General features: G+C 46.0%; 3 protein-coding genes across 10 annotated transcripts in view; 2 read left to right on the forward strand and 1 right to left on the reverse strand.

Moving 5' to 3' along the window:
* Positions 1 to 1,368, reverse strand: part of AREL1 (apoptosis resistant E3 ubiquitin protein ligase 1) — a 30,524-nt gene extending 29,156 nt beyond the window's left edge. For all 8 annotated transcript variants that reach the window (XR_011024164.1, XR_011024162.1, XR_011024160.1 and 5 more), the window contains exon 1: positions 1,245 to 1,368. The gene's annotated coding sequence lies outside the window, so the exon portion shown is untranslated. The remainder of the gene's footprint in view (positions 1 to 1,244) is intronic.
* On the forward strand, positions 1,342 to 24,796 carry FCF1 (FCF1 rRNA-processing protein). Its single transcript, XM_068254532.1, has 8 exons — positions 1,342 to 1,442; positions 5,726 to 5,793; positions 7,690 to 7,761; positions 13,195 to 13,343; positions 13,802 to 13,874; positions 21,375 to 21,462; positions 22,551 to 22,645; positions 24,470 to 24,796. Exons 1-8 carry the CDS (start codon positions 1,440 to 1,442, stop codon positions 24,516 to 24,518), a joined length of 597 nt encoding a protein of 198 aa, XP_068110633.1. The 5' UTR covers positions 1,342 to 1,439; the 3' UTR covers positions 24,519 to 24,796.
* LOC137532078 (uncharacterized) lies at positions 15,795 to 20,792 on the forward strand. Its single transcript, XM_068252213.1, has 2 exons — positions 15,795 to 20,467; positions 20,721 to 20,792. The coding sequence occupies exon 1, from the start codon at positions 16,513 to 16,515 to the stop codon at positions 17,710 to 17,712; it is 1,200 nt and encodes a 399-aa protein (XP_068108314.1). The 5' UTR covers positions 15,795 to 16,512; the 3' UTR covers positions 17,713 to 20,467; positions 20,721 to 20,792.
* Positions 24,797 to 25,038: the final 242 nt, after the last annotated feature.

Raw genomic sequence — 25,038 nt, forward strand, 5'->3', positions numbered from 1 at the left:
CCTTCCTACCCCTTATTTCTCCTCACACTGCTTCCCTACTCCTCTCCTACCTCCATATCACACCTCACAGATCCCTCCTACACCTTATATCTCCTCACACTGCTCCTCTACTCCTCTCTTACCTCCATATCTCACACATCTCTGCCCCATCCTACCCCTTATTTCTCCTCACGCTGCTTCCTACTCCTCTCTTACCTCCATATCACACCTCACAACCCCCTCCTACCTCTTATATCTCCTCACACTGCTCCTCTACTCCTCTCTTACCTCTATATTACAGGTCACTGCCCTCTTTTACCCCTTATATCTCCTCACACTGCCCCTCTACTCCTTTCTTACCTCCATATCACACCTCACTGCCTCCTTATATCTCCTCACACTGCTCGCTACTCCTCTCTTACCTCCATGTCACACCTCTCTGCCCCATCCTACCCCTTATATCTCCTCACACTGCTCCTCTACTCCTCTCTTACCTTCATATCACACCTCACTGCCCCCTCCTACCCCTTATATCTCCTCACACTGCTCCTCTACTCCTCTCTTACCTCCATATCACACCTCACTGCCCCCTCCTACCCCTTATATCTCCTCACACTGCCCCTCTACTCCTCTCCTACCTCCATATCACACCTCACTGCCCCCTCCTACCCCTTATATCTCCTCACACTGCCCCTCTACTCCTCTCTGCCTCCTCCTACCCCTTATATCTCCTCACACTGCTCCTCTACTCCTCTCTTACCTCCATATCACACCTCTCTGCCTCCTCCTACCCCTTATATCTCCTCACACTGCCCCTCTACTCCTCTCCTACCTCCATATCACACCTCACTGCCTCCTTATATCTCATCACACTGCCCCTCTACTCCTCTCCTACCTCCATATCAAACCTCTCTGCCTCCTCCTACCCTTTGTGTCTCATTCTCTGCTCCTCTAATCTTCATATAACATCTCACTGCACAATCCTACCCCTTATATCTCCTCACACTGCCCCTCTACTCCTCTCTGCCTCCTCCTACCCCTTATATCTCCTCACACTGCTCCTCTACTCCTCTCTTACCTCCAACTCACACCTCACTGCCTCCTTATATCTCCTCACACTGCCCCTCTACTCCTCTCCTACCTCCATATCACACCTCTCTGCCTCCTCCTACCCTTTGTCTCTCATTCTCTGCTCCTCTAACCTTCATATAACATCTCACTGCACAATCCTACCCCCTTGTATCTCATCACACTGCCCCTCTTACCTCTAAGATGACGTCATTACGCGGCGCCTCTGTCCGATCTCCACTCACCCGGTTACTCCCGAGGTGACACAGCTGTGGTGTTTTGGTTGGCGGATCACGTGACACACAGTGCGGCGGAAGTGGGCGGGGACGGCAGGATGCGGAAGTGACGCACGTATTGTGGAGTGGTACGGAGTGTGCGGCAGGAGAAGCAGCATGGTGAGAGCTGGGGGGGGGGGAGAGTCAGGCAAATGAGGTGTAGTATATGGGGGTCTCTAATGACGCACAGCCCGTATAGATTAATTATTTTAGTATTTATATAGCCCCGACATCTTCCGCAGCGCTGTACAGAGTATATATTGTCTTGTCACTAACTGTCCCTCAGAGGGGCTCACAATCTAATCCCTACCATAGTCCTATGTCTAGTGTAGTGTAAGTATCGTAGTCTAGCGCAATTTCGGGGAAGCCAATTAACCTATATGTATGTTTTTGGGGATGTGGGAGGAAACCTGAGTACCCTGAGGAAACCCACGCAGACACGGAGAATATACAAACTCCTTGCAGATGTTGACGTGGCTGGGATATGAACCGGGGACCCAGCGCTGCAAGGCGAGAGCGCTAACCAGTACGCCACCGTGCTGCCCGCAGATCAGTACAGTATGGGGGAGCCAGGGCGGCGGTGCTATTTCTGTATATAGGGTTTATATACTTCTCCTCTGTTCCTCTCAATCCAGGAAGCTATGATTTATCTCATAAGGAATGTCGTCTGTAGTCATAGCTGATTTTTGGCATAGGCAACCGGGCAGATGCCTGGGGTGGCACCAAAAGGAGGGGGCACCACAGAGCTTATCTTAGTGTGGAGTATTATGGGACCTGAAAAGACGCAGAACATTTATATCGCGCTTTACTCCTGGCCAATTCCAAATGCCAGAGCTGCAGCCACTCAAGGCGTGCTTCAGGCACTACCAAGATCATTTGCCCAAGGACTCCTTACTGTTTATGTACTTGCTTGTCAAAGGGCTAAAATCCCACATAAAATGTTTCGGTTTGTTTGTTTGAAAACTATAAAAAGATTTACATTAAAAAAAGCCTGCAGCCTTGCCAGTATGCTAACCAGCTTACACACAATTGCTGGTTCCATTAAAGTGAACTGAGGTGAGTGGTATGGAGTCACAACCCTGAAACAAGCATGCAGTTAAGCCAGTCAGAGTACCTGATCTGCATGCTTGATATGGCTGAAAGTATTCAAAACACAGGATCAGGGTGACAACCAGGCAACTTGCATTGTTAAAAGGAAATAAACATGCTTTGCCTAAGGCACCAAAATGCCCAGAAATGGTCCTAGCTTGTTAACCTAATACACGCTGTGAGTTGACATTATGGAATGTGGTTGGAGCCTGATTCAGCATGACTAAGTTCTATTATGCGTGATAATACTTTTATCTAAGTTTTGATGAAAGCTGACGCTGCGTACAATTAAAAGCGGTTTCCATCGGCGCCTCTTTTACGCCTGCTCAAGGAATGTCTGAACTGAAGAGAAATCTGGCACTTCCTAGTACTTCTCATACATGTATGGTGTCATTATTTGTGCAAGCCTGGGAATTCATCCTGGACCAATGAATGGAGCAGCTGATTTGTGATGAATCAGCTGCTGGTCAATCACAGTACAGTAGAATCTCCTTGTAGTAAATTCTTATATAGTAAACCTCTTGCTATAGTAAACTTAGTCCCCAGGTCCCAACCATGCGCCAGTATGAATATACAATGTATGACCCTGATATATTAAACTGATATAATAAACCTCTTGGTCGGGTCTCTGAAACTTTACTATAAAGGGATACTACTGTATACACTTTTTCAGATGAGCCACTCTGCTAGATGGCTTAAAGAGGAGCTGTCAGCCATATTATCTCAGTAACCCCCCCCCCCCCCCCACATATATAAGTAAATAAATACTTGCTCTACTTACATAACAACCATAACATTTCTATAGCGCGTCTCTCCCATAGGACTCAAAGTGCTTAGGCTCTCTCAGATTCAGAAATTGATAGTAGGATGAATTATTAACGCAACAAAAATTACACTTCTGCAAATGCTGAACTGAACAGTCATTTAAATGTCAGGCCGATCTTTAATATGATCCTCCGTTTTATGGGTAGCCAGTAAAGGAAGTGCAGGACTGGTGTTATGTGGCAGTGACGGGTTTGGTTGGTCAACAGTCAAGCAGCAGTATTCTGTATCAGCTGTAGGCGGAACAAGTCCTTTTTTGGAAGGCCGATGTATAACGTATGTATTGCACTGTCCACGCTTTTGATTTTAGTGATTTTTCTACAGTAAAATAAGAGAAAAACCTTCTTAGCATTTCCCATTTTAAGTGTGGCTATTTTGAAGCCAATCCTGATGTCATTTCCTCCCTTATTCTCCTCTGCCTGATTTGCCCGCCCTTCACTATAGAAAGTGCATTGTCTCAGCATGAGAAATATTGGCCATTTAGAGAGGAACAGAGGTGTGGGAGGGGAAAACAGGAGGAAAAGAGGCTTCAGCCAATCAGGCTGCATTAGTTAAGTCTGAGGGGAAAGTAGAGAAGCAAAAAAGGACAACCCAGCAAACCCTGCAACTTCCTTTGTGCGACAGATGTACCAAATAAGAGTCAGGTAAACTGGGGAATGATCATTTATCAACAAGAAAAGTAATAGTGATTTTAATTTTTGGATTGCCTGGTTAGCATCCTTATTACTTGTTTACCAGAGAAAAATAAAGAATTGATTTTTGATTGTATGCCTGACAGTTACTCTTTAATACAGAAATGCCCAAAATGCAAAACTCAGATACTCACCTTATTAGAGGGCAGCCTCTGTAGATTCCATCCTCTCCCCCCTTCACCTCACTGTTCCAGAGCTGGGACCCCACAAAGCTGCTTGATAACAGCTTGTTACTGGTAGCACGTCTGTGGATTCCTGAAGGTCTCCACGTCCTGGGGTGGTCAGGAGGAGGATGTAGTAAGTCTGTGGAGGATCTGGACGTTTCCCTGTCAGGCTGGTCTCACACTAGAGCTGCTTAGTGTCTGCTCCGATGGTCCGCTGTGGTCTGGATATATGTGAAACACATCTGCTCTCTCTCCAGGACAAATAGCAGACAGTGCAAAGATGTAATCCTGCTACTGCATTGTGTGAATGGATCCTATTGAAAAATAGGATCCAGACACTGTCAGTTTACAATGCAATAAAATTGGGGGGTCAATTTTTCACTTAAGTGGAAGCACAGTCTGCCTGAGATAAGTAGAAAAAAATATTTGTAATACCCCCCCCCCCCCCCCATAAGGAAGGTCCTTAAAGGAGTGTGCTGGGCCAGCTATAATTACCTGGGGGGGTTGTTCATGTGGCCACCGATCCTTAACCTCCTTGCCACTTACCCCGAGCTCAGCTCGGGGTAACCTGCGTAGGAGGATTTCTCAGGCCCCGCTGGGCCGATTTTCAAATTTTTTTATTCCCTACACGCAGCTAGCACTTTGCTAGCTGCGTGTGGTACGCGATCGCCGCTGCTACCCGCCGATTCGCTGCTCCCCCAGCCAATCAGTCCCAGGCAGCGCTGAGGGTTGGATCGGGATTCCCTCTGACGTCCCGACGTCCATGACGTCATCCCGCCCCGTCGCCATGGCGACCGGGGAAGCCCAGCAGGAAATCCCGTTCTGTACGCCAGGGTCCACACAGAACTATATGCTGACCGCTTTTACCTGCTCTGCTCCCTGCCTCCTCCTCTGCTCTCTGACCCTCCTACAGTAAAGTTTCAATTCCATTTGGCCTCACCGCATTGCTTAGCAGCTTGGTGAACCGCATTGAAGAGGCAGCAATCGTTGCCTAGTAACACTGACTGCCAGGAAGTGATGTCACACTTCCTGGTACAGGCCCAGTGTTACTATGTGAACACTCGCTCCCTCTTCACCGCCACTCACAGTATGGCATTGCAGTGCGGTAAGGCCGAATGGAATTGAAACTTTACCGGAGGAGGTAAGAGCGGCGGCAAGGGGGAAAATAGAGGGGGATCTGCCTCTATAAACGAAAGCGGAGCGGGGGTGTATTTGGATGGCTAACCAGTACTGCGGCGCCTATACACTGGCTAGCCTGTAGTGCGGCACCTTAACTGGCTAACCTATACTGGCTAGCCTGTACTGCAGCACCTATACTGGCTAGCCTGTACTGTGACACCTCTAGCTGGCTTACCTATACCGGTGCACCTATAGCAAGATAACCTATCCTCGGGCACCTATAGTTGGCTAAACTATACTGGGGGCACCTATAAGTGGCTACCTATACTGGGGGAACTCCTACTCACCATCGGTGTGCTGATCCATCATTGTGCGTTGAAAATCTAAATCGCTATTTCTGACAGAAATCATGCAATTCAATCTTTTCCTAAAATTGTTCAGGCCTATTTTCGAGTCCTGTTAATAATTATATGCAAGGGAACACACAGTGAATTGACATGTTGGTATTGGTTTATAGGGGAAGGCGAAGAAAACAAAGAAGTATGCAGTGATGAAGAGGAGGATAACCTTGACCGATCATCGCATGTGAGTCTGTGTGATGTCCGTGTATGACAGTGTGTACCGTCTGTGACGCTGGATAAACTGTGTGATGTTTATCTTACTGCATGTACTGTGTATGGAACAGAAAATATTTACAATGATTTTCAGCCTGTGGTAATCCTATTGTGGTAAATTCCCGATTGAAATAAGACCATCTTGACATTCACATAGTTTCCCGCATATTTATTCCGCATGCGGGAAAAAAGTGCTGGAAAAGTTTGCAAATAATGCGGAAAAAGGTCTGCAATGGTTGGTAATTAAAGGGAACCTTAACTGAGAGGGATATGGATGTTTCCTTTTAAACACATCACCCCAAAGACGTTTTTACCCTAACGGACAAGAGCGATTTTCCCCTTTCAGTGCTCATCCCTTACATTTGCCAGTAGCTTAATCACTACTAATCACAATGAGATGATATATATCTTGTTTTTTTCACCACCAATTGGGCTTTTTTGGGTTGATATTTGTTTTCAGTAATTACTTTATTTTCTATGCATTTTAAAGGGAAAATCAAGGAAAAAATACACTATTTCTCCAATTTCATCCCCTATAGTTTTTATATAAGCACTGCTACTGTGCATAAAACCCACACATTTTATCTGCCTATTTGTCCTGGTTATTACAAGATTTTAATTATGTCCTTAGTACAAAGTATGGTGACAATATAGTATTTGGAAATAAAGGTGTCTCTTTTTTTTTTTCACTATTTTCACGTGCACGCGCACAGCAGCAGCAACACTGTCTGACTTATAAAAACGTCCTGGAGCGATTTAGAGGCTCCAGTCAGGTTGTCAGAAAGTGGTTAAACAATACCAATTGTCTGGCAGCCCTGCTGATCTCTTTGGCTGCAGTAGTGGCTGAATCACTCACCTGAAACAAGCATGCAGCTAATCCAGTCTGACTTCAGTCAGAGCACCTGATCTGTATGCTTGTTGAGGGGCTGTGGCTAAAAGTATTAGAGACACAGGATCAGCAGGAGAGTCAGGCAACTGGTATTATTTGAAAAGGAAAAATCCATATCCTTCTCAGTTTAGGTTCCCTTTAAGAATTATTTTCCGTAAAAAAACAAAATTCACAATGAAAAAGGGACACATTATTTCTGCCTTAACTACCGATTTTCTATCACATACAAGTACCTTGTGATATACCGGTATTTCGCTTTCCATTGAGTTAAATTGAGTCTTTAGGGCTGTGTTTGCATGACTTCGAAACCTTTCTTTTGACTTTTTTTCCGACTTTTTTTCCCCGCATAATTACCGCCTGTTTACGCACTTTTTTTATGCGATATACTTGCGGAAAACATGCGGAAAATGTTTAGTGAATGTGGAAAAAATGCAGAAATTGCCGCTGCTGGTAATTTTGCGGTAAAAAAAAACTTTACCGCATGTGTGATTGAGAACAGAGCCCATTGTGTGTGCCTACTATAAAGTTGTGTACAGACACCCATAGGTTTTAGAACCCGATCCCGAGGGTGTCAGTCAGATGTGTCGCAAAGCTACAGCTTTCTATGGGAGGTGGGATGTCATTAGGAATTGTCAGTGACATTCAAATAATTCCGAATTGTGTAGCCTGAAAAAGAACCAATGAAATTCCAGCTTGGGGGGGAATTGGATTGGTTCATGCAAGGTGCATATGTTTACATTTCTCTGGAAGTAAGAAGAATGGAGCAGGGCAGGATCTGTGGGCGTTCTGGATCCTCGGGCACTCTGGATCTCTCTGCAGTATATCAGGGTGGCTGTAGACTTGTTTGATTCTGAGCATTGTAGCATGGTGTCCTGGTCTGAAGCCTGTCTGTGTGCATTGTATGTTTATACTGTGTCCGTGATGGGGTATTCTGTGTGCCCATCATGTCTGTTGAGTGCCTTCTGCTCTCTGTTTCAGTAAAGAGAAGGACCAGGCCAAGCCTCAGCGGAAGAAGCTGGAAGACCCAACTGCCATTAAGGAGAGGGAAGTGTAAGTTGAGGCTTATTCAGACCTCTTTGGCTTTCTGATATATTCTCGTTGTCCGCTGATCTGTGACTGCTGGGAGGAGGGGAGGAGTTTACATGAGGGGGAGGGGATGAAGGGATGAACCAGTCATGCGGTGGGGGTGGGAATGCATTTGGAGGAAGGAGTTTATGCCTGGGGGTGAGTTTATCTGATGGGGTGATGAAATACAATCGCGTTTATCCTGCACACCTTACAGTATGGCCATCATGAAATGTAGGGGGAGTGTCAGTGCAATAGTCCATAAAGTATAGCTTGCACCACCTTCAAATCAGTAAAAGAATATTCAATATGAACCAATATATCACATAAAAAACGAGATTCACCTATGTCCATCACAAGTGCACGCAACAACATCAAACAAAGTACACGCCAAATGTGGCTAGTAAGTCAGAGCGAGTGCTGAAAAGTTTTAGCACTAACCTGTGGTAGTATGAGTGGCGTGAAGGTCTAAGGCACCAAAAATAGTTTTTTTGATTGTTACATTTTTTGTAGATTTTGTCAAGAAAACTTTGCCTTGAAAAAGAGGCCCTACATGGTCTTGAAACTGGTGTTCTGACTTATCACAACAGTTTTACCATAAGCAAATAAGGTGCTGGCTTATGCTTTAAATGGGGGTTACATTTCGATGTAGGAATTGTATTTGGGGCGTGGTGCGTGTACAGATGGAGGGGAACTGGGCAGTCATGCACTGGGAGTGTGCTGGAGATATCATAGTGGGAAAAAGGGATTGCATGAAAAATTGGTGGGTTTGAGTGTCCAATCCAGTTTAGTCCTATTTTACCACTTCCATGTAGTATGAAAGCTTACCTATATACTGTGTTCATAGAGTTAAATATCTGGAGGTGGTATAATTGGGCAATCAAATTTGAATATTTGTATGCACTCTCTTGAAGTGGGGTTGTAGTGCAGTGTTCTAGCCAGGATTTTTAGCCAGGTGCTCCGCCCAGCTGATTTTGGTGAGCACCCGGCTGTCATCAGCTTGCCTCCTCATCCTCTTCCTATGCTATGAGCAGAGTTGCACCGGCCTTGTATTCAACCGTCGTGCCCCACTCGAGTACTTTTTTATGCCACCAGGCTGGAAAAAAAGTTCTTGGGAGAACACTGTAGTGGATTGACAATTGTGGATGATATTCATGCAATAGGAGTAGAGATGGTTTGTTAAAGAGAAACTATTAGCAAAAATATGCCCCCCCCCCCCCCCCCCAAAAAAAAAAAAAAACCCACATATGTAAGTAGATAAATACTTGCTCTACTTACATAACAGATGTATTGTAGTGTCCAGGTTTTGGTTTCAGTGCAGTAAATCTGGAGAGTTCTGTAGATGGCAGGGGCCATCTTGTGTTCTCCGGCTGGATTCCCCCCCTGCACCCCCTACCTCCCCGCACTGATAATGTGCACAGCGGGAAGGAATAAATGCAGCAGGCACAGACTCTCCTAATATTGGATCCAAGCGCCGCTGTTCCCATCTATTCTCTGCACTACCACCGGAGGCAGTGCAGAGAGAATAGAAGGGAACTGCAGAGCCTGGAACTAAAATTAGGTGAGTCTGTGTGCACCGCTTTTATCCTTCCCCAATCTGCAGCACGGGGAAGAGGGGGAATGCGGCGGCGGCAGATGATCAGAGACAGGGGGACATGACACTGGAGGGGGGGCGCGAAGCCAGTGACAGGAAAAAGCCTCTGGGCCCCCTCTTTGCACCCTAGCTGCCGCTGCGACCACACAGATAAGGGGAGAACAGGCGGCCAACGAGAGAGAAGAGAGGTGAGTGACAGAGGCTTCAGCCAATCAGGCTGATCCAGCATACATGTCACTTCTCTTTTGCGTCCTGCGTACGCTGTTAGAGCCTGTGGGCATGGGGAGAGAAAAGCTCATGTGGATAAAAGTAAGATTGGTTGCAAACTTTTGAATTGCCTGGTTAGCATCCTTTTTATTAATTTAATGGCCTGCGGTAGAGAATTAATTTAGTATTTTATGCCCATCAGTTACTCTTCAAGCATATCTTTATGGGACGGAGATCTGGGTAGGTGTACACTCATGGCCAAAGGTTTTGAGAATGGCGCAAATATTGTTTTTTCAGAGTTTGCTGCTTCAGTTTTCATTATGGCAATATGGAAGGATATTATGAAGAGTGATCACTTGGTATGAGCTCTACGATTTTTTTCTTGAGCGTTTAGGTAGGTTTTCAAAACGCTAGCCATTTCCATAAACGGTTAGCTAGTGTTTACCTCCCGAGCGCTCTGGATAAGCTGAGCTTGTCCAGAGACGCCGGAGGTCACCGCTCAGGCCCTGCTGGGCCGATTTGAATAATTTTTTTTTTGTGTCAAACACGCAGCTAGCACTTTGCTAGCTGCGTGTTTGCTGCGATCGCCACCGCTACCCGACACGAAAGAGGCCCCCGCGCAGACCCCGTGTGCAGCCTGGCCAATCAGTGCCAGGCAGCGCTGAGGGGTTCATCAGGACTCCCTATGACGTGATGACGCGTCGCCATGGCGACGGGGAAAGCCCTGAAGGAAAACCCGTTCAGAGCGGGATTTCCTGACGGGCATAGGCGCTGGCGGCGATCGGAAGGGTGGGTGGGAATCGGAAGGGAGGGGGGTATCATGTAGCTAGCGCTAGGCTAGCTACATGATTATAAAAATTAGGTTTAAAAAAACCATGGGCAGCCGTGCGGCTGCGCATAATCAAAACGCCAGGGAGGTTAAAGTGAACCTTAAGCCAGAAAAAAAAAAATGAGTTTTACTCACCTGGGGCTTCTACCAGCCCCCTGCAGCAGTCCTGTGCCCTCGCAGCCACTCACTCATCCTCTGGCCCCCCGCTGCCAGCTAGTTTCGTTTTTGCCGACAGGCCCGTCAGGACTGGCCATGTGTAGCTTTTTCCGCATTCCCGACTGTAATTAGCACTATTGCGGGCCGCACTATCTATGCGTGCGTAATGCGGCAACGCGTATTTTTGTACGCGATGCGGCCCGCAATAGCGCTAATTACAGTCGGGAATGCTGAAAAAGCTACACATGGCCAGTCCTGACGGGCCTGTCGGCAAAAACGAAACTAGCTGGCAGCGGGGGGCCAGAGGATGAGTGAGTGGCTGCGAGGGCACAGGACTGCTGGAGGGGGCTGGTAGAAGCCCCAGGTGAGTAAAACTCATTTTTTTTTCTGGCTTAAAGAGACTCCGTAACAAAAATTGCATCCTGTTTTTTATCATCCTACAAGTTCCAAAAGCTATTCTAATGTGTTCTGGCTTACTGCAGCATGTTCTACTATCACCATCTCTGTAATAAATCAACTTATCTCTCTCTTGTCAGACTTGTCAGGCTGTGTCTGGAAGGCTGCCAAGTTCTTCAGTGTTGTGGTTCTGTGATGCATCTCCCCCCTCCAGGCCGCTCTCTGCACACTGCCTGTGTATTATTTAGATTAGTGCAGCATCTCTCTGCTCTATTATCTTTTACAAGCTGGATAAATCGTCCTCTGAGCTGGCTGGGCTTTCACATACTGAAGAATTACATACAGGCACAGCTGTCTGCACTCTGCAGGAAGAAACAGCCTGACACTTCAGTGGAAGATAGCTGCAGGGGGAAAGAAGCACACAAATGATCTCTTGAGATTAAAAAGGAAGGGTGTATACAGCCTGCTTGTGTATGGATGTATTTTCTATGTGTGGACATGCTGTACATCAACCTACTTCCTGTTTTGGTGGCCATTTTGTTTGTTTATAAACAAACTTTTAAAAACTGTTTTTAACCACTTTTAATGCGGCGGTGAGCGGCGAAATTGTGACAGAGGGTAATAGGAGATGTCCCCTAACGCACTGGTATGTTTACTTTTGTGCGATTTTAACAATACAGATTCTCTTTAAGGTCCACTTTAATGGATGGGCTAAATTCCACTGGAGCGATTGCCAAAATCACAAATGCAGGACATGCAGCATATTTGAGCATTAGCGTTTCTGCAATATAAAGTATATAAACGCTGGCGTAGTCGCGCGTCAAAACCTACACAGAGCGATTTGCTAGCGTTTTTAAATTTCTGCACACTGTAAAAAAAAAATGAATTGAAAGGACCAATCAGAATTAAAATCGCAAATCGCTACACAATCGCTGGCAAAAAGCTTACACTTTGCTACCAAAATCGCCAGAAAACGCTCATGAAATCACTTTCAAAATGATTAAATGATTAAAAACGCTAGTGATAGCGATTTGTAGTGGGTTCAAGACCTGAGGTGAAGACTTTTGGAGGATGGCAGCAAAGAAGCCACATCACTCCAAGAAAAACATCAGGGACAGGCTGATATTCTTTAAAAAGTACAGGGATTGGATCGCTGAGGGCTGGGGAAAAGTTATTTTCTCTAATGATGCCCCTTTCCAAATGTTTGGGGCATCTGGCAAAAGGATTGAGAAGAAAAGGTGGGTGCTACCATCAGTCCTGTGTCATGCCAACAGTAAAGCATCCTGAGACCATTCATGTGTGGGGCTGCTTCTCATCCAATGCAGTGGGCTCACTTACAATTTTGTCTAAGAACACAGCCATGAATAACAAGTTCTGGTTCACTATAAGCTTGCTTGGCAATCTGCAGCCATGAATATAGATTTGTACCAAAACATCCTCCGACAGCAATTTCTCCCAACCATCCAAGAACAGTTTGGTGTAGAACAATGCTTTTTACTAGCATAATGGAGCACCGTGCCATAAGGTCAAATTGAAAACTAAGTGGCTCGGGGAACAAATTTGAATCCATGACCAGGAAACTCCCTAGAAACGAATCCAATTGAGAACTTGTAGCCAAGCCTCAAAAAAACCCAGAAAATCTGACAAACTCCAATTGTTGATTATGAAAGAATGGGTTGCCATTGGCTCAAAAGTTGATTGACAGGATGCCAGGGAGAATTGCAGTGGTCTTGAAAAAGGTCTGAAAAAGGAGGACCTACACTGCAAATACTGACTGTTTGCATAAACTTAACGGTCAATAACTTATGAAATGCTTGTAATTATACTTCAGTACACCACAGAAACATCCGACAAAAAGATCTAAAAACGTAAACTGCAAAATCAGGATTTGTGCCATCCTCAAAACTTTTAGCTATGACTGTAGACTCAGAGAGGGCATGTGGATCTGGTTGGGGATAGGGCAGGATCTGGGGTGGGGGTAGGGATGGGATGTGGATCTGGGTAGAGTTAGAGATGGGATCAGGATCTGGGTGGGGGATAAGATGAGGTTGGTAATCTTGGTGGGGGTAGAGATGGGACAGGGATCTGGGTGATGGTAGAGCTGGCATTTGAATCTGGGTGGGGGTAGAGATAGATGGGATGTGGATCTGCGTGGGTGTAGGGATGAGGTGCAGAAGTAGTGGGTTAGTAGAGGGGATGTACTGGACCTTCACTGACAGATTTCTCCATTTTTTAGCCCCCAGGTGCCATCTTGCCTCTTCTTCCAGTATAACACAAATTTAGGCCCTCCCTACAACATTCTAGTTGATACAAATTTCATCAATTTCTCCATCAAGGCGAAGCTGGACATCGTCCAATCCATGATGGACTGCCTGTATGCCAAATGTAAGTACCCTCTCCATACTCTGTGGCGGCTGTAGGAGGCAGCGCTCTGTGGCGGCTGTAGGAGGCGGCGCTCTGTGGCGGCTGTAGGAGGCGGCGCTCTGTGGCGGCTGTAGGAGGCGGCGCTCTGGCGGCTGTAGGAGGCGGCGCTCTGTGGCGGCTGTAGGAGGCGGCGTTCTGTGCCGGCTGTAGGAGGCGGCACTCTCTGTGCCGGCTGTAGGAGGCGGCGCTCTGTGCCGGCTGTAGGAGGCGCCGCTCTGTGTTGGCTGTAGGAGGCGGTGTTCTTTAGCGGATGCAGGGGGCGGCGCTTTGTAGTGGCTGTAGGGGGCATCACTCTGTAAGCGCTTTAGGAAGGGGCGCTCTCTATCCGCTGTAATGAGGCTGCACACTGATTTTGCCAGTTCTCTTGCTATGTGGACCATCTCTAGTCTGATTCTTCACTTGCTGCTTTTTTCTTCCAGGTGTGCCATGCATCACAGACTGTGTTATGGCTGAGCTGGAGAAACTGGGACAGAAGTACAGAGTGGCTCTCAGGTCAGTGCTTGTGCTGGAAGGGATGGGGTTTGATTGGAATTTTAGATTTCGTTTACGTTAAGTAAGACTTGCATGGCCATACTATGTGTACATAAAAAGAAAAAAAAATATCGTTGTATTACAATAGACACAGGGGGAAAGGGGGTGTCTGTGTGCACAATTCCCTTAAAGAGAAACCGTAACAAAGAATTAAACTTTATTCCAATCAGTAGCTGATACCCCCTTTTACATTAGAAATCTTTTCCTTTTCACAAACGGATCATCGGGGGGCTCTGTATGGCTGATATTGTGGTGAAACCCTCGCACAGGAAACTGAGGACCATGGTCCTGACAGTTTCCTGTGTGTGAACCTCGTTGCATTGAGGGAAATAACTGTTTACAACTTCTTCCACTGACATCACCTGCCAGCAGTAAATGTCGCCATGTGATAAACGTCAGAATGTAAATCAGGAAGAGGAAAGATTTTACAATGGGCAAACACTGACTATATCATTTATACCTAATTATTGTAAAAACTTTTTTTTATTACATTATTTTCACTGGAACTCCTCTTTAATACCCATAATGCATTTGAGATTCACATGATTCTCAAGGACTTCTTCACAGATTAGCCTTAGACTGCACAAGACAACATCTATATTGTGCTTTTCTCTTGGCAGACTCAAAGCGTTTTAGAGCTACAGCCACTTAGGTGCTCCCCAGGACATCAGGAGCATTAGGGGGCCTTGCCAAAGACTCCTTACTGTTTTACATACTGGCTTTAGACAAGGCTCAAACCCTGGTCAAAGGCTCAAACCCTATATCAAAGGCAACACCCTTACGCTATCCAGCTGCAGACTACAACAGGAACCCAAGATATTATCTGACTATGGTAGGATTACATTGTAAGCTCCTCTGAGGACAGGCAGTGACATGACTATGTACTCTATAATGTGCTGCAGAAGATGTCAGTGCTATATAAATACATAATAATAATATGGTAAGACATTAGACTATAGTAGGGATTAGATTGTAAGCTCCTCTGAGGACAGGCAGTGACATGACTATGTACTCTGTAATGTGCTGCAGAAGATGCCAGTGCTATATAAATACATAATAGTAATATGGTAGGACATTAGACTATGACTATGGTAGGGATTAGATTGTAAGCTCCTCTTGAGGACAGGCAGTGACATGACTATGTGCTCTGTAATGTGCTGCAGAAGATGTCAGTGCTATATAAATGCATAATAATAATAATATGGTAAGAGATTTGACTATGACTATGGTGGGCTTAGATTGTGAGCTCCTCAGAGGACAGTCAGTGATATGACTATGCACTCTAGTGCTGCAGAGGATGTCAGTTCTATATAAATACATAATAATTTTGTACATTATACCATGACTATGGTAGGAAAAGATTGTGAGCTCCTCTGAAGATATTCAGTGATATGACTATGTACTCTGTAAAGTGCTGCAGGAGATGTCCGTGCTATATAAATACACAATGGTAGTAATATACGGCTGCAGCACATTCATAGCATAGAGGATCTGATGAAAATGTGCAGTGCAGAAGTAGTTATGGCAAATTCTATTTCTGTGTTTAAAAGAAGGCTTGGGAGCTTTCTTAGCATTGAAGGACGTCTACGTCTTGAAAGGACAACTGATGTGAGAGGGATATGGAGGCTGCCATATTGATTTCCTTGTAAGCGGTACCAGTTGCCCGGCTATCCTGCTTATCCTTTGTCTCTAACGCTGGGAATACACGGTTCATTTCTCCCATCGTCCTCCAGGACGGCTGCTGCTGAAACATTGTATGTCTCCGGCGAAACTGGAAACACCTGAAATAAATTAAAAATGTAAATGACCTCTGAGCCCATAAAGGAACTCCTCCCTCCCCCTGACTTCAGTTTTTTGTTGTTTCCCATGCGGGCTGGACACCTGGATAGATAGGGAGTTTGTTATTTTGATCTAATACAGGATTTGGCCTGGGGCACCTGTATTTTAGATAGGTAGGTTGCCTCATGGCGGTTGGGGTCGGTAACGGGATGTTCCGATCTTGTCAGGAAATGCTGGGGTAGGTTACCTTGTTTCCTGTGGCTCTGAGGTAGGAGAAGCCGCCATGGCCGCCTTCTCTAGCGTCCGGGGAGCGTGCAGCCGGGGGTGGATCTGGCCGGAGCAAGTCTCGCGCTGTGAGACTGAGAGCAGGGCGTCATTTCCACTTCCGGAACTGGTGGAGGGCAGGGGGCGGCGCCTAAAACCAGGAAATGCGGCTATACAAGCCGCACTTCAGCGCACGAGAGACGCCGTTCTGCTGCACAATGGAGAGGGTGCAGACCTCCAACAGTGCAGAGGAGAATACCCCGGCGGCCATTCCAAGTGAAAAGAGCGCAAGTCCGCGGGTATGTAAGGAAGATTAGCTTCCTATCTTCTCCCCATTCTTCCAGAAACTGTCAGTTCTCTAAAAAGCGCTGTTTGTGTCTTTGTGTTTTCTCCACAGAAAGCGGCTGCAAAACAAAAGATTAGATGCAGAGTGTGTAATGCCAGGTTACAAGATGGAGCTACTAAGAATATATGTAGAGATTGTTATTTAGAATCTAAGCAGCCTCCGGGTCCTGGGGGGGAGGGACCCCAGGCAGCAAAAGCTTTATTAGACTTAATGAATACAGTTAAGGAAGAAATTTCTAACACATTTACTGCCTTCAGATCTGCCTTGTCTGTTAATCAGGATCAGAGCCAGAGTTTGGGGCAGGGTTCCCGGTCCTCACCAGCCACCTCAGAAACGGGGCAGGAGGTAGGACTAGCTGGGCAGCCTTCAATAACCCAGGAGCTTCGCATTCAGGTGTCGGATGATTCAGGGGAGGAAGGGGCAGTGTATTCAGATACTTCAGAAAAATCGAAATCTTTAACATCGTCCCGTTATCTGTTCTCAGCAGAGGACACAAATGAATTATTAAAGGCGGTTTATGACTCGGAACAATTAAAGTCAGATTTGCCGACCACATCTGTTAGAGATGACATTTACAAGGGGTTAATTGTACAGACAATGAAGGTCTTTCCCATACACGATTCAATCAAAGAACTCATAAGATCCCAGTGGAAGGATCCGGAGAAACGGTTTTTTGTTCCGAGGTCTTTTAAAAGGAGATTCCCCTTTAAGGAGGAAGAGGAGTCTCCTTGGACTAAATGTCCGAAATTGGATGCTGCTTTGGCGCAGTATTCTAAAAACTCTGATTTATCCTTCGAGGATGCTGGATCTCTAAAAGATCCCATGGATAGAAAGGCGGACGCATTGTTAAAACGCGCGTGGGACGCAGTATCCTTTTCCTTCAAGCCAGCAATTGCTTCAATCTGCTTGGCAAGGAATTTGGTAAGATGGATAGAGGGGTTGCAGAATCATCTAATTGCGGGAACTCCGCATGAGAAGATTCTCGAGTCCTTGCCAGTTATCTCCAAGTCGGTTGCGTTCCTGGCGGACGCAGCCTCAGAAAACGTAAGGGCCTCAGCAAAAGCAGCAGCGCTTGTCAACTCCTCCAGACGAGCAGTTTGGTTAAACGCCTGGGAAGGAGATTCAGCTTCAAAACATAACTTGTGTTCTATGGAGTTCCAGGGCGAATTGTTGTTTGGGAAGGACCTTGATTCAGTTTTAGAAAGATCCTCAGATAGGAATAAAAAGTTTCCGGATAGAAGGAAAAAAATTCCGAAAAAACCCTTTGTCAATAAAAGATCCCAGTCACGGGCGGAAGCCACAACAAGGGGAGGTTTTCAGTCCAAAAGATGGACATATAATGCAAGTAGGGGAAGAGGTTCATTTCTGTTTAACAGACCCCAGAACCCTCCCAATAAACAGTCAAAGTGACTATCAGGCTGTGGGGGGGAGGCTGAGTTTCTTTCTCCCGGCTTGGAAGAAGATAACCAAAAGTCCGTTCATTTTGGATTTGATTCAGTCAGGCTACAGAATCGAGTTCAGTTCAGTTCCCCCTCGCAGCAAATTAGTAACAGGAGTCCCAAGGGACCCTCGGAAAGCGCAAGCTCTAAGGGATTCAGTAATCTCATTACTAGAGAAAAAAGTAATCGAAAGAGTGCCTCTCCAGGAACATTTTCAGGGGTTTTATTCAAAGGTGTTCCTTGTTCTCAAACCCTCGGGGAAGTTCAGGATGATTCTGAACCTAAAAATGTTGAACCCTTACATTGTGGAGAAGAAATTCCGCATGGAAAGCATTGCCTCTGTCAGAAATTCAATGATTCCGTATGCGTTTTTGGCGACGTTGGATTTAGAGGATGCATATCTTCATATTCCAATACACCCGTCGTGCCTCAGATACCTCAGATTTGCAGTACAGATCGGAGAGTCAATTTGCCATTATCAGTATCGTGCTTTGCCGTTCGGGATTACATCCGCCCCGAGAATCTTCACAAAAGTGATTGCAGAGGTAAGTGCTTTCCTACATCTCCACAATGTAAGGGTTCTACCCTACTTGGACGATTTCCTGTTTCTTGCAGAAACAGAGGAAATTTTAAAGAAGCAGCTAGATTTTTCAATACAATGCTTAAAAAATCTAGGCTGGATTATAAGCAAAGAAAAGTCCAATTTGATTCCAACCCAAACGCTAGTATTTCTGGGATTGTTATGGAACACAGAGACTCAGAAGGTGCTCCTGCCCGAAGACAAGATCGCCAAGTTAGTACAGAGGGTGCAAATGTTCACAGGGGAAGAGAGTGTGTCATTACGAGTCGTAATGTCTTTACTAGGACAGATGTCCTCAACCTTCCCAGCAGTAGAGTGGGCCCAGGCTCATTCGAGAGTCACTCAGGCATGGTTTCTGTCTGTTTGGGACAGAAATCAAGAGTCTTTAGACAGTCTGGTACAGCTACCAGACCAGGTGCGAACGTCTCTCCAGTGGTGGACTCGCCGAGAGCATCTGTCTCAGGGGAGACGTTGGTTTCAGACGGCCCCAATCAAAGTGTATACGGATGCCAGTCTAACAGGTTGGGGAGCTCATTGCTCAACCTTTCAGGTCCAGGGTTATTGGGGTCAGGAAATAAGGGACAGTTCTTCCAATTTCAAGGAGCTGATGGCAGTGAAACTGGGTCTGTTACGTCTCCAGGAGCAAGTAGTAGGAAAGGAAGTCCTGATTTACTCAGACAACATAGTGACGGTATCTTACCTGAGGAAACGGGGGTACCAGAGTGGAAAATTTACGGGAACTCTCGTTACAAATAATGTCCTGGGCAGAATCGAACCTCATATCTCTGGCAGCAGTCCACATTCAGGGGATCAAAAACAGGTGGGCAGATTCACTGAGCAGAGGCATGACTATGGAGGCAGAGTGGCAGCTCAATCAAGAAGTCTTTTTACAGATAGTACAGGAATGGGGGAGTCCGATAATAGATTTATTTGCGACCCCTCAAAATGCGAAAGTAAAGGACTTTTGTTCCCTGCACCCCACAGTTCCGGAAAATCGATTAGATGCCCTGATGGTAGATTGGCCTATGGGCCTCCTTTATGCATTTCCCCCATTTTATCTAATTCCCAGGGTGCTGAGGAAGATAGAATTATCGGATTGCAGGGTGATATTCATAGGTCCATGGTGGCCCAGGAGGTCCTGGTTCCCACGGATTCAGCAGCTAGCTATCAGGGGTCCTTGGCATTTAGGCAGCAGGGGGGACCTGTTATTCCAGGGGAGCCAACTACATCCCAATCCTCAAATGCTGAACCTCACGGCCTGGATTCTGAAGAAAGCATCCTAGAGGGGTGGGGATTTTCGAAGAGGGTAGTTTCCACGTTAGTTAAATGTAGGAAGCTTACAACGAGAAAAAAATACGAGAAAATTTGGAGAGCTTTTTTACTTTGGAAGGAAAAAAATGGGGTCAGAACGAATGACTTAAAGTTTATTTTGGAGTTTCTGCAGAGTGGAGTGGATCTGGGGTTAGCGGTTAGTTCCCTAAGAGTCCAAGTGTCTGCGTTATCAGTTTTTCTTAATAGACAGTTGTCAAGAAACAATTTTGTTAAGAATTTTCTTTCCTCAGTAGCTAGGTCTCAGCCTCTCCCTGAGAAATTAGTCCCACCTTGGGATTTGTCACTGGTTCTTGATTTCCTGACTTCGGAAAGATTTGAGCCTTTGACAGAGGTACCATTAAAATTTTTATCAATTAAAGTGGCTTTTTTGGTGGCAATCACGACAGCTAGGAGGATAAGTGACATCCAAGCCTTATCTATCAAAGATCCATACATGGTAGTGCATCCTGACAGGATAGTTTTTAGGCCAGATCCAGCATACTTACCCAAGGTGGCTTCGGCTTTCCATAGATCGCAAGAAATAATTCTGCCTTCCTTTTCTACAAGTCCTACTAATGACCGAGAAAGAAAGTGGAGCACTCTAGACGTTAGGAGAGCGATCTTAATATACCTCCAACGAACAGCGGAGTGGAGGAGGTCAAGTCATTTGTTAGTCTCTTATGCAGGAGGTCAGGGGCAACTCTAGAACAGATCTGCAGGGCGGCAACCTGGTCTTCACATACCACGTTCATCAAGCACTATCGCGTGGAGCTGCTGTCAAGCCAGGACCAAAGCTTTGGACGCAAAGTCTTACAGGCCATCATCCCTCCCTAAGGTAAACATTTCTCGCTGGTCTCAGCAGCAGCCGTCCTGGAGGACGATGGGAGAAAGTCCCAGCTGCTTACCGGTAGCCGTGTTTCGGCGAGTCCTCCAGGACGGCTGCCTGAGTTCCCAACCCTATATGATGTATCTATGTGAATGTATATGTTGTGCTTATATGCATGGGTACTCGGTTTGAACTGAAGTCAGGGGGAGGGAGGAGTTCCTTTATGGGCTCAGAGGTCATTTACATTTTTAATTTATTTCAGGTGTTTCCAGTTTCGCCGGAGACATACAATGTCTCAGCAGCAGCCGTCCTGGAGGACTCGCCGAAACACGGCTACCGGTAAGCAGCTGGGACTTTCTGGCGCTCGATTCTCCTCGCGATCGTTTTTGCCGCTCGATTCTGCAGTCGATTCTTTTATCTTCCGCTTGTTTTTCTTTTTCCATTCACTTCTATCAGAAATCGAGCGGCGAAAGGATCGAAAGGGAGATCGGACATGTTGGAAATTATCTTTCGAACCATCTAATCACCTCAAAAACGAACCGTGTATTCCCAGCATTATACTTTTAGCCATAGCCCCTGAACAAGCATGCAACAGATCAGGTGTTTCTGACATTCCTGTCAAATCTGACAAGATTAGCTGCCTACTTGTTTCTGATGTGATTCAGATGCTACTGCAGCAAAATAACCTGCAGGGCTGCCGGGCAACTGGTATTGTTTAAAAGGAAATAAAAAATATCAGCCTCCATTTATCTCTCTCTTCAGTTGTCCTTTAAATTACTAGGTAATTCCCAGTGGTGTTGATCCAGGGGTTTTATTTGACTGCCACCTTGCAGCGGAAAGAGTTGGGGTCCGTAGATCTGTGCTGTGGCAAGGGGTGGGGTTATCAGCTTGCTTACCTGTGGTTGGTCTCCTCCAGGATTGCCAAAGACCCAACATTTGAGCGGCTGCCATGCTCTCACGCTGGAACCTATGCGGATGACTGCTTAGTACAGAGAGTGACTCAGGTAAGCAGTATGGTGCATGGGATGTGTAGTGTCTGCTGGATGAAGTATAAAGAGGACGAAGAGAAAGGGAACCCGAGAGCCCAATATAGTGTAGTATGCACTGTATGAGTTGGAAATGTGAGAGTACAATGATTATACTCACAAAGCAGGGTTACCTCCAAGGCAACCACTGTATAGGCAGGTGAGGAGATTATCTTGTCTTCCATCAGGAATAAGAAGTCGCTCTCTGTAGACAGGAAAAAGGGGTATCCCCCTTCACCAAGGGTGGATAATAAGTGTTAGCCAAAGCAAACAGAGGCGCCAAAAGGATGAAATCAAATACTAAAAAGTTTAAAAATGCTTTTGAGGTAGTGGTGGACTTACCTCCTGCAAGCAGACACTGAAACTGTCCAAGTAAATACAAGTTTACTGGCATACTCCAAAAAGGGGGGAATGCAACGCGTTTCACAGGTTTATACCTGCTTCCTCAGGCAATAAAACATAGGAGAATACAGCTGGGGACAAAGGTAAATATTGGTGTATATCAGGACCACATAAGATGTATAATATGTGTATCTTGTCATGCTAATACTGGATAGTATTGTGAACTCATCACGTAGTGGATATTAAAAGGTGATCTATGAGATCACTGAGGATAACTGGAGGTGGTGTCTAGTGGTGGGAGGAAACTTGGCATCTCTGGAAGAGGTTGTTTGGTGGTGGAAGGAGACTTGGGAAGAATGGAGGCAGTGTCTGGTGGTGTGAGAAGACTGTGAAGGGGGTGTCTGGTGGTGGGTGGAGACTGAGGATGACTGCAGGAGTCTGGTCGTGGGAGGAGACTGTGGATCAGCTGGAAGATTACTTGAATAGGATGAGTGTATCTGCATTTAATGGGTGTGGTCAAGGGGGTTGACCTGATGCTGGGCATAGCCAGGGGTGTTGTGTGGTGTTGGGCATGGCCAGGGGCATTACCTGGTGCTGGGCATGACCCGAGGCTCCATCTGGTGTTTGGCATGGCCTGGTGCAGGGTTTGGCCAGTGATGGAGAATTCTTACATTTCTGAAATGCATTCACTATTTTTTTTTCTTGTTTTCCCCCCTTATTTTTAGCATAAATGTTACATTGTTGCCACTGTAGACCGAGACCTGAAAAGACGAATTCGGAAGATCCCGGGAGTTCCCATCATGTATCTATCCAATCACAGGTGAGTTCCCTAACTACATCTAAGGGTGGAGCGTATTCCTGCTTTATACACACAAGGGTGGAATGTATCCCTGCTTTATACACACGAGTGGAGTGTATTCTTGCTTTATACACACAATGGTGGAGCATATTCCTGCTCAATACACACAAGGGCAGAGTACATTCCTGCTTTATACACACATGGGAGAAGCATATTCTTGCTTCATACACATAAAGGCGAAGTGTATTCCTGCTTTATGCACACATGGGCGAAGCATATCTCTGCTTTATAAACACAAGGGCGGAGCATATTCCTGCTTTATAAACACAAGGGCGGAGCATATTCCTGCTTTATAAACACAAGGGCGGAGCATATTCCTGCTTTATAAACACAAGGGCGGAGCATATTCCTGCTTTATAAACACAAGGGCGGAGCATATTCCTGCTTTATACACATAAGGGTGGAGTGTATTATTGGCTTTATACATATTAACCCTCCTGGCGGTTTGCTAAAAAATCGCCAGGGGGCAGCAAATCTTTTTTTAATTTTTTTTTTTTTCATGTAGCGAGACAAAGTCTCGCTACATGATAGCCGCTGCTCAGCGGCATCCCCCCAGCCCCTCCGATCGCCGTCGGCGATCAGGAGATCCCGTTCAAAGAACGGGATCTCCTGGAGGGCTTCCCCCATCGCCATGGCGACGGGGCGGGATGACGTCACCGACGTCGTGACGTCAAAGGGGATTCCTATCCACCCCATAGAGCTGCCTGGCACTGATTGGCCAGGCAGCGCACGAGGTCTGGGGGGGGTGGCTGCGGCGCGGCGGATCGGCGGGTAGCGGCGGCGATCGGGCACTGCACGCAAAAAAAAAATTATGCAAATCGGCCCAGCGGGGCCTGAGCGGTGCCTTCCGGCGGCATAGCCCGAGCTCAGCTCGGGCTTACCGCCAGGAAGGTTAAAGGGAACCTAAACTGAGGAGAAAAACAAAAGTTTTCTTTCTTAAAACAGAAAGAATTTGCGATAATTCAGGTTGGAGTGAGCTTGAGATGTCTCCCAGTGCATCACTGCTGAATATATGCAAATTAACCATTATTACCCTTAGAAGCTAAATACACCTTCAGAACTGCTGGAATGCAATGATGTGTTCTGGAGGTGTTTAGCTTCTAAGAGGTAGAATGGTTAATTTGCAAATATTCAGCAGTGATGCACTGGGAGACATCTCAAGCTCACTCCAACCTGAATTATCGCAAATTCTTTCTGTTTTAAGAAAGCAAACTTTTGTTTTTCTTAGCATTTTAGTAATGGGGCTTTTAGGACCATTGTAGCCCCTCACACACTCCAATGAGTTCTGGTTCACCATGAGCTTGTTCGTTAGTCTAAACTGAGGAGGATATGGGTTTTGCCTTTTAAAATACCAATTGCCTGACTCTGCTGCTGATCCTGTGTCTCTAATACTTTTAGTCACAGCCCCTCAACAAGCATGCAGATCAGGTGCTCTGACTGAAGTCAGACTGGATTAGCTGCATGCTTGTTTCAGGTATGTGATTCAGCCACTGCTGCAGCCAAAGAGATCAGCAGGACTACCAGGCAACTGGTATTGTTTAAAAGGAAACATCCATATCCCTCTCAGTTTAGGTTCCCTTTAAGGTGAAGAAGCGTATTCCTGTTCCACACAAACAAGGGTAAAGCTTTTTCCTGCTTTATAGACACATAAGGATGGAGCATATTCCTGCTTTATGCACACACACAAGGGCAGAACGTATTTCTGCTTTATACACATAAGGGTGGAGCTTATTTCTGCTTTATACACATAAATAACATTGGCACTGTCTTGTGTTCTCCCCGCAGGTATAATATAGAGCGAATGCCGGATGATTATGGCGCTCCACGGTTTTAGATGTTCCCGTGTTAGGTTTTGCCTGTTTCTGATATGCCAGCTTTTTGCCCCTTAGAGGGGATCACACATTTGTGCCTCCTGTGAAGCTGACAAGCGGGTCATAGTGGGAGGAGCCTCCCATGGAGGTGGTGCCTGTTTTGGGGCTCTGGCGGATGAAGACATCCATACAGTGTATGGCAGAGATCTTTTGTGTTCACATTATCTGATTGGTTGTTGTGTTGAAAGGAATTACCCTGTATGAAGTTTTATGTGATCTTTCAAATAAAGTTATTCTTCCAGCCATTGTCTGTCCTTCTATCCCAGCCCTGTGCGTAGAGAGAGAAGATTCTGCAACGTGTTATAGAACTACAAGATAATCCGTAACTGTGACCGGGGAGGGAGGGAGGGAGGGGGGGTATATAGGTGATTAGAAGGGGTATATAGGGGATATGGGGGGGGATAAAGGAAATAGAAATAGATCTATAGGGGGAGATAGGAAGAGGTATATAGGAGATATTGTGGGTGTGAGGACTCCACCCAA

The sequence above is a fragment of the Hyperolius riggenbachi genome, chromosome 9 (genome assembly GCF_040937935.1).
Source record: "Hyperolius riggenbachi isolate aHypRig1 chromosome 9, aHypRig1.pri, whole genome shotgun sequence".
Lineage (NCBI taxonomy): Eukaryota > Metazoa > Chordata > Amphibia > Anura > Hyperoliidae > Hyperolius > Hyperolius riggenbachi.

What these genes read in the sequence shown, in the direction of transcription:
- FCF1 (XM_068254532.1), top strand. An exon ending in ACCTTGACCGATCATCGCAT is followed by an intron (nt 5,794 to 7,689) that starts GTGAGTCTGTGT and finishes TCTCTGTTTCAG; the next exon opens with TAAAGAGAAGGACCAGGCCA. An exon ending in TAGTACAGAGAGTGACTCAG is followed by an intron (nt 21,463 to 22,550) that starts GTAAGCAGTATG and finishes CCTTATTTTTAG; the next exon opens with CATAAATGTTACATTGTTGC.
- LOC137532078 (XM_068252213.1), top strand. Translation starts at nt 16,513, where the DNA reads ATGAATACAGTTAAGGAAGAAATTTCTAACACATTTACTGCCTTCAGA.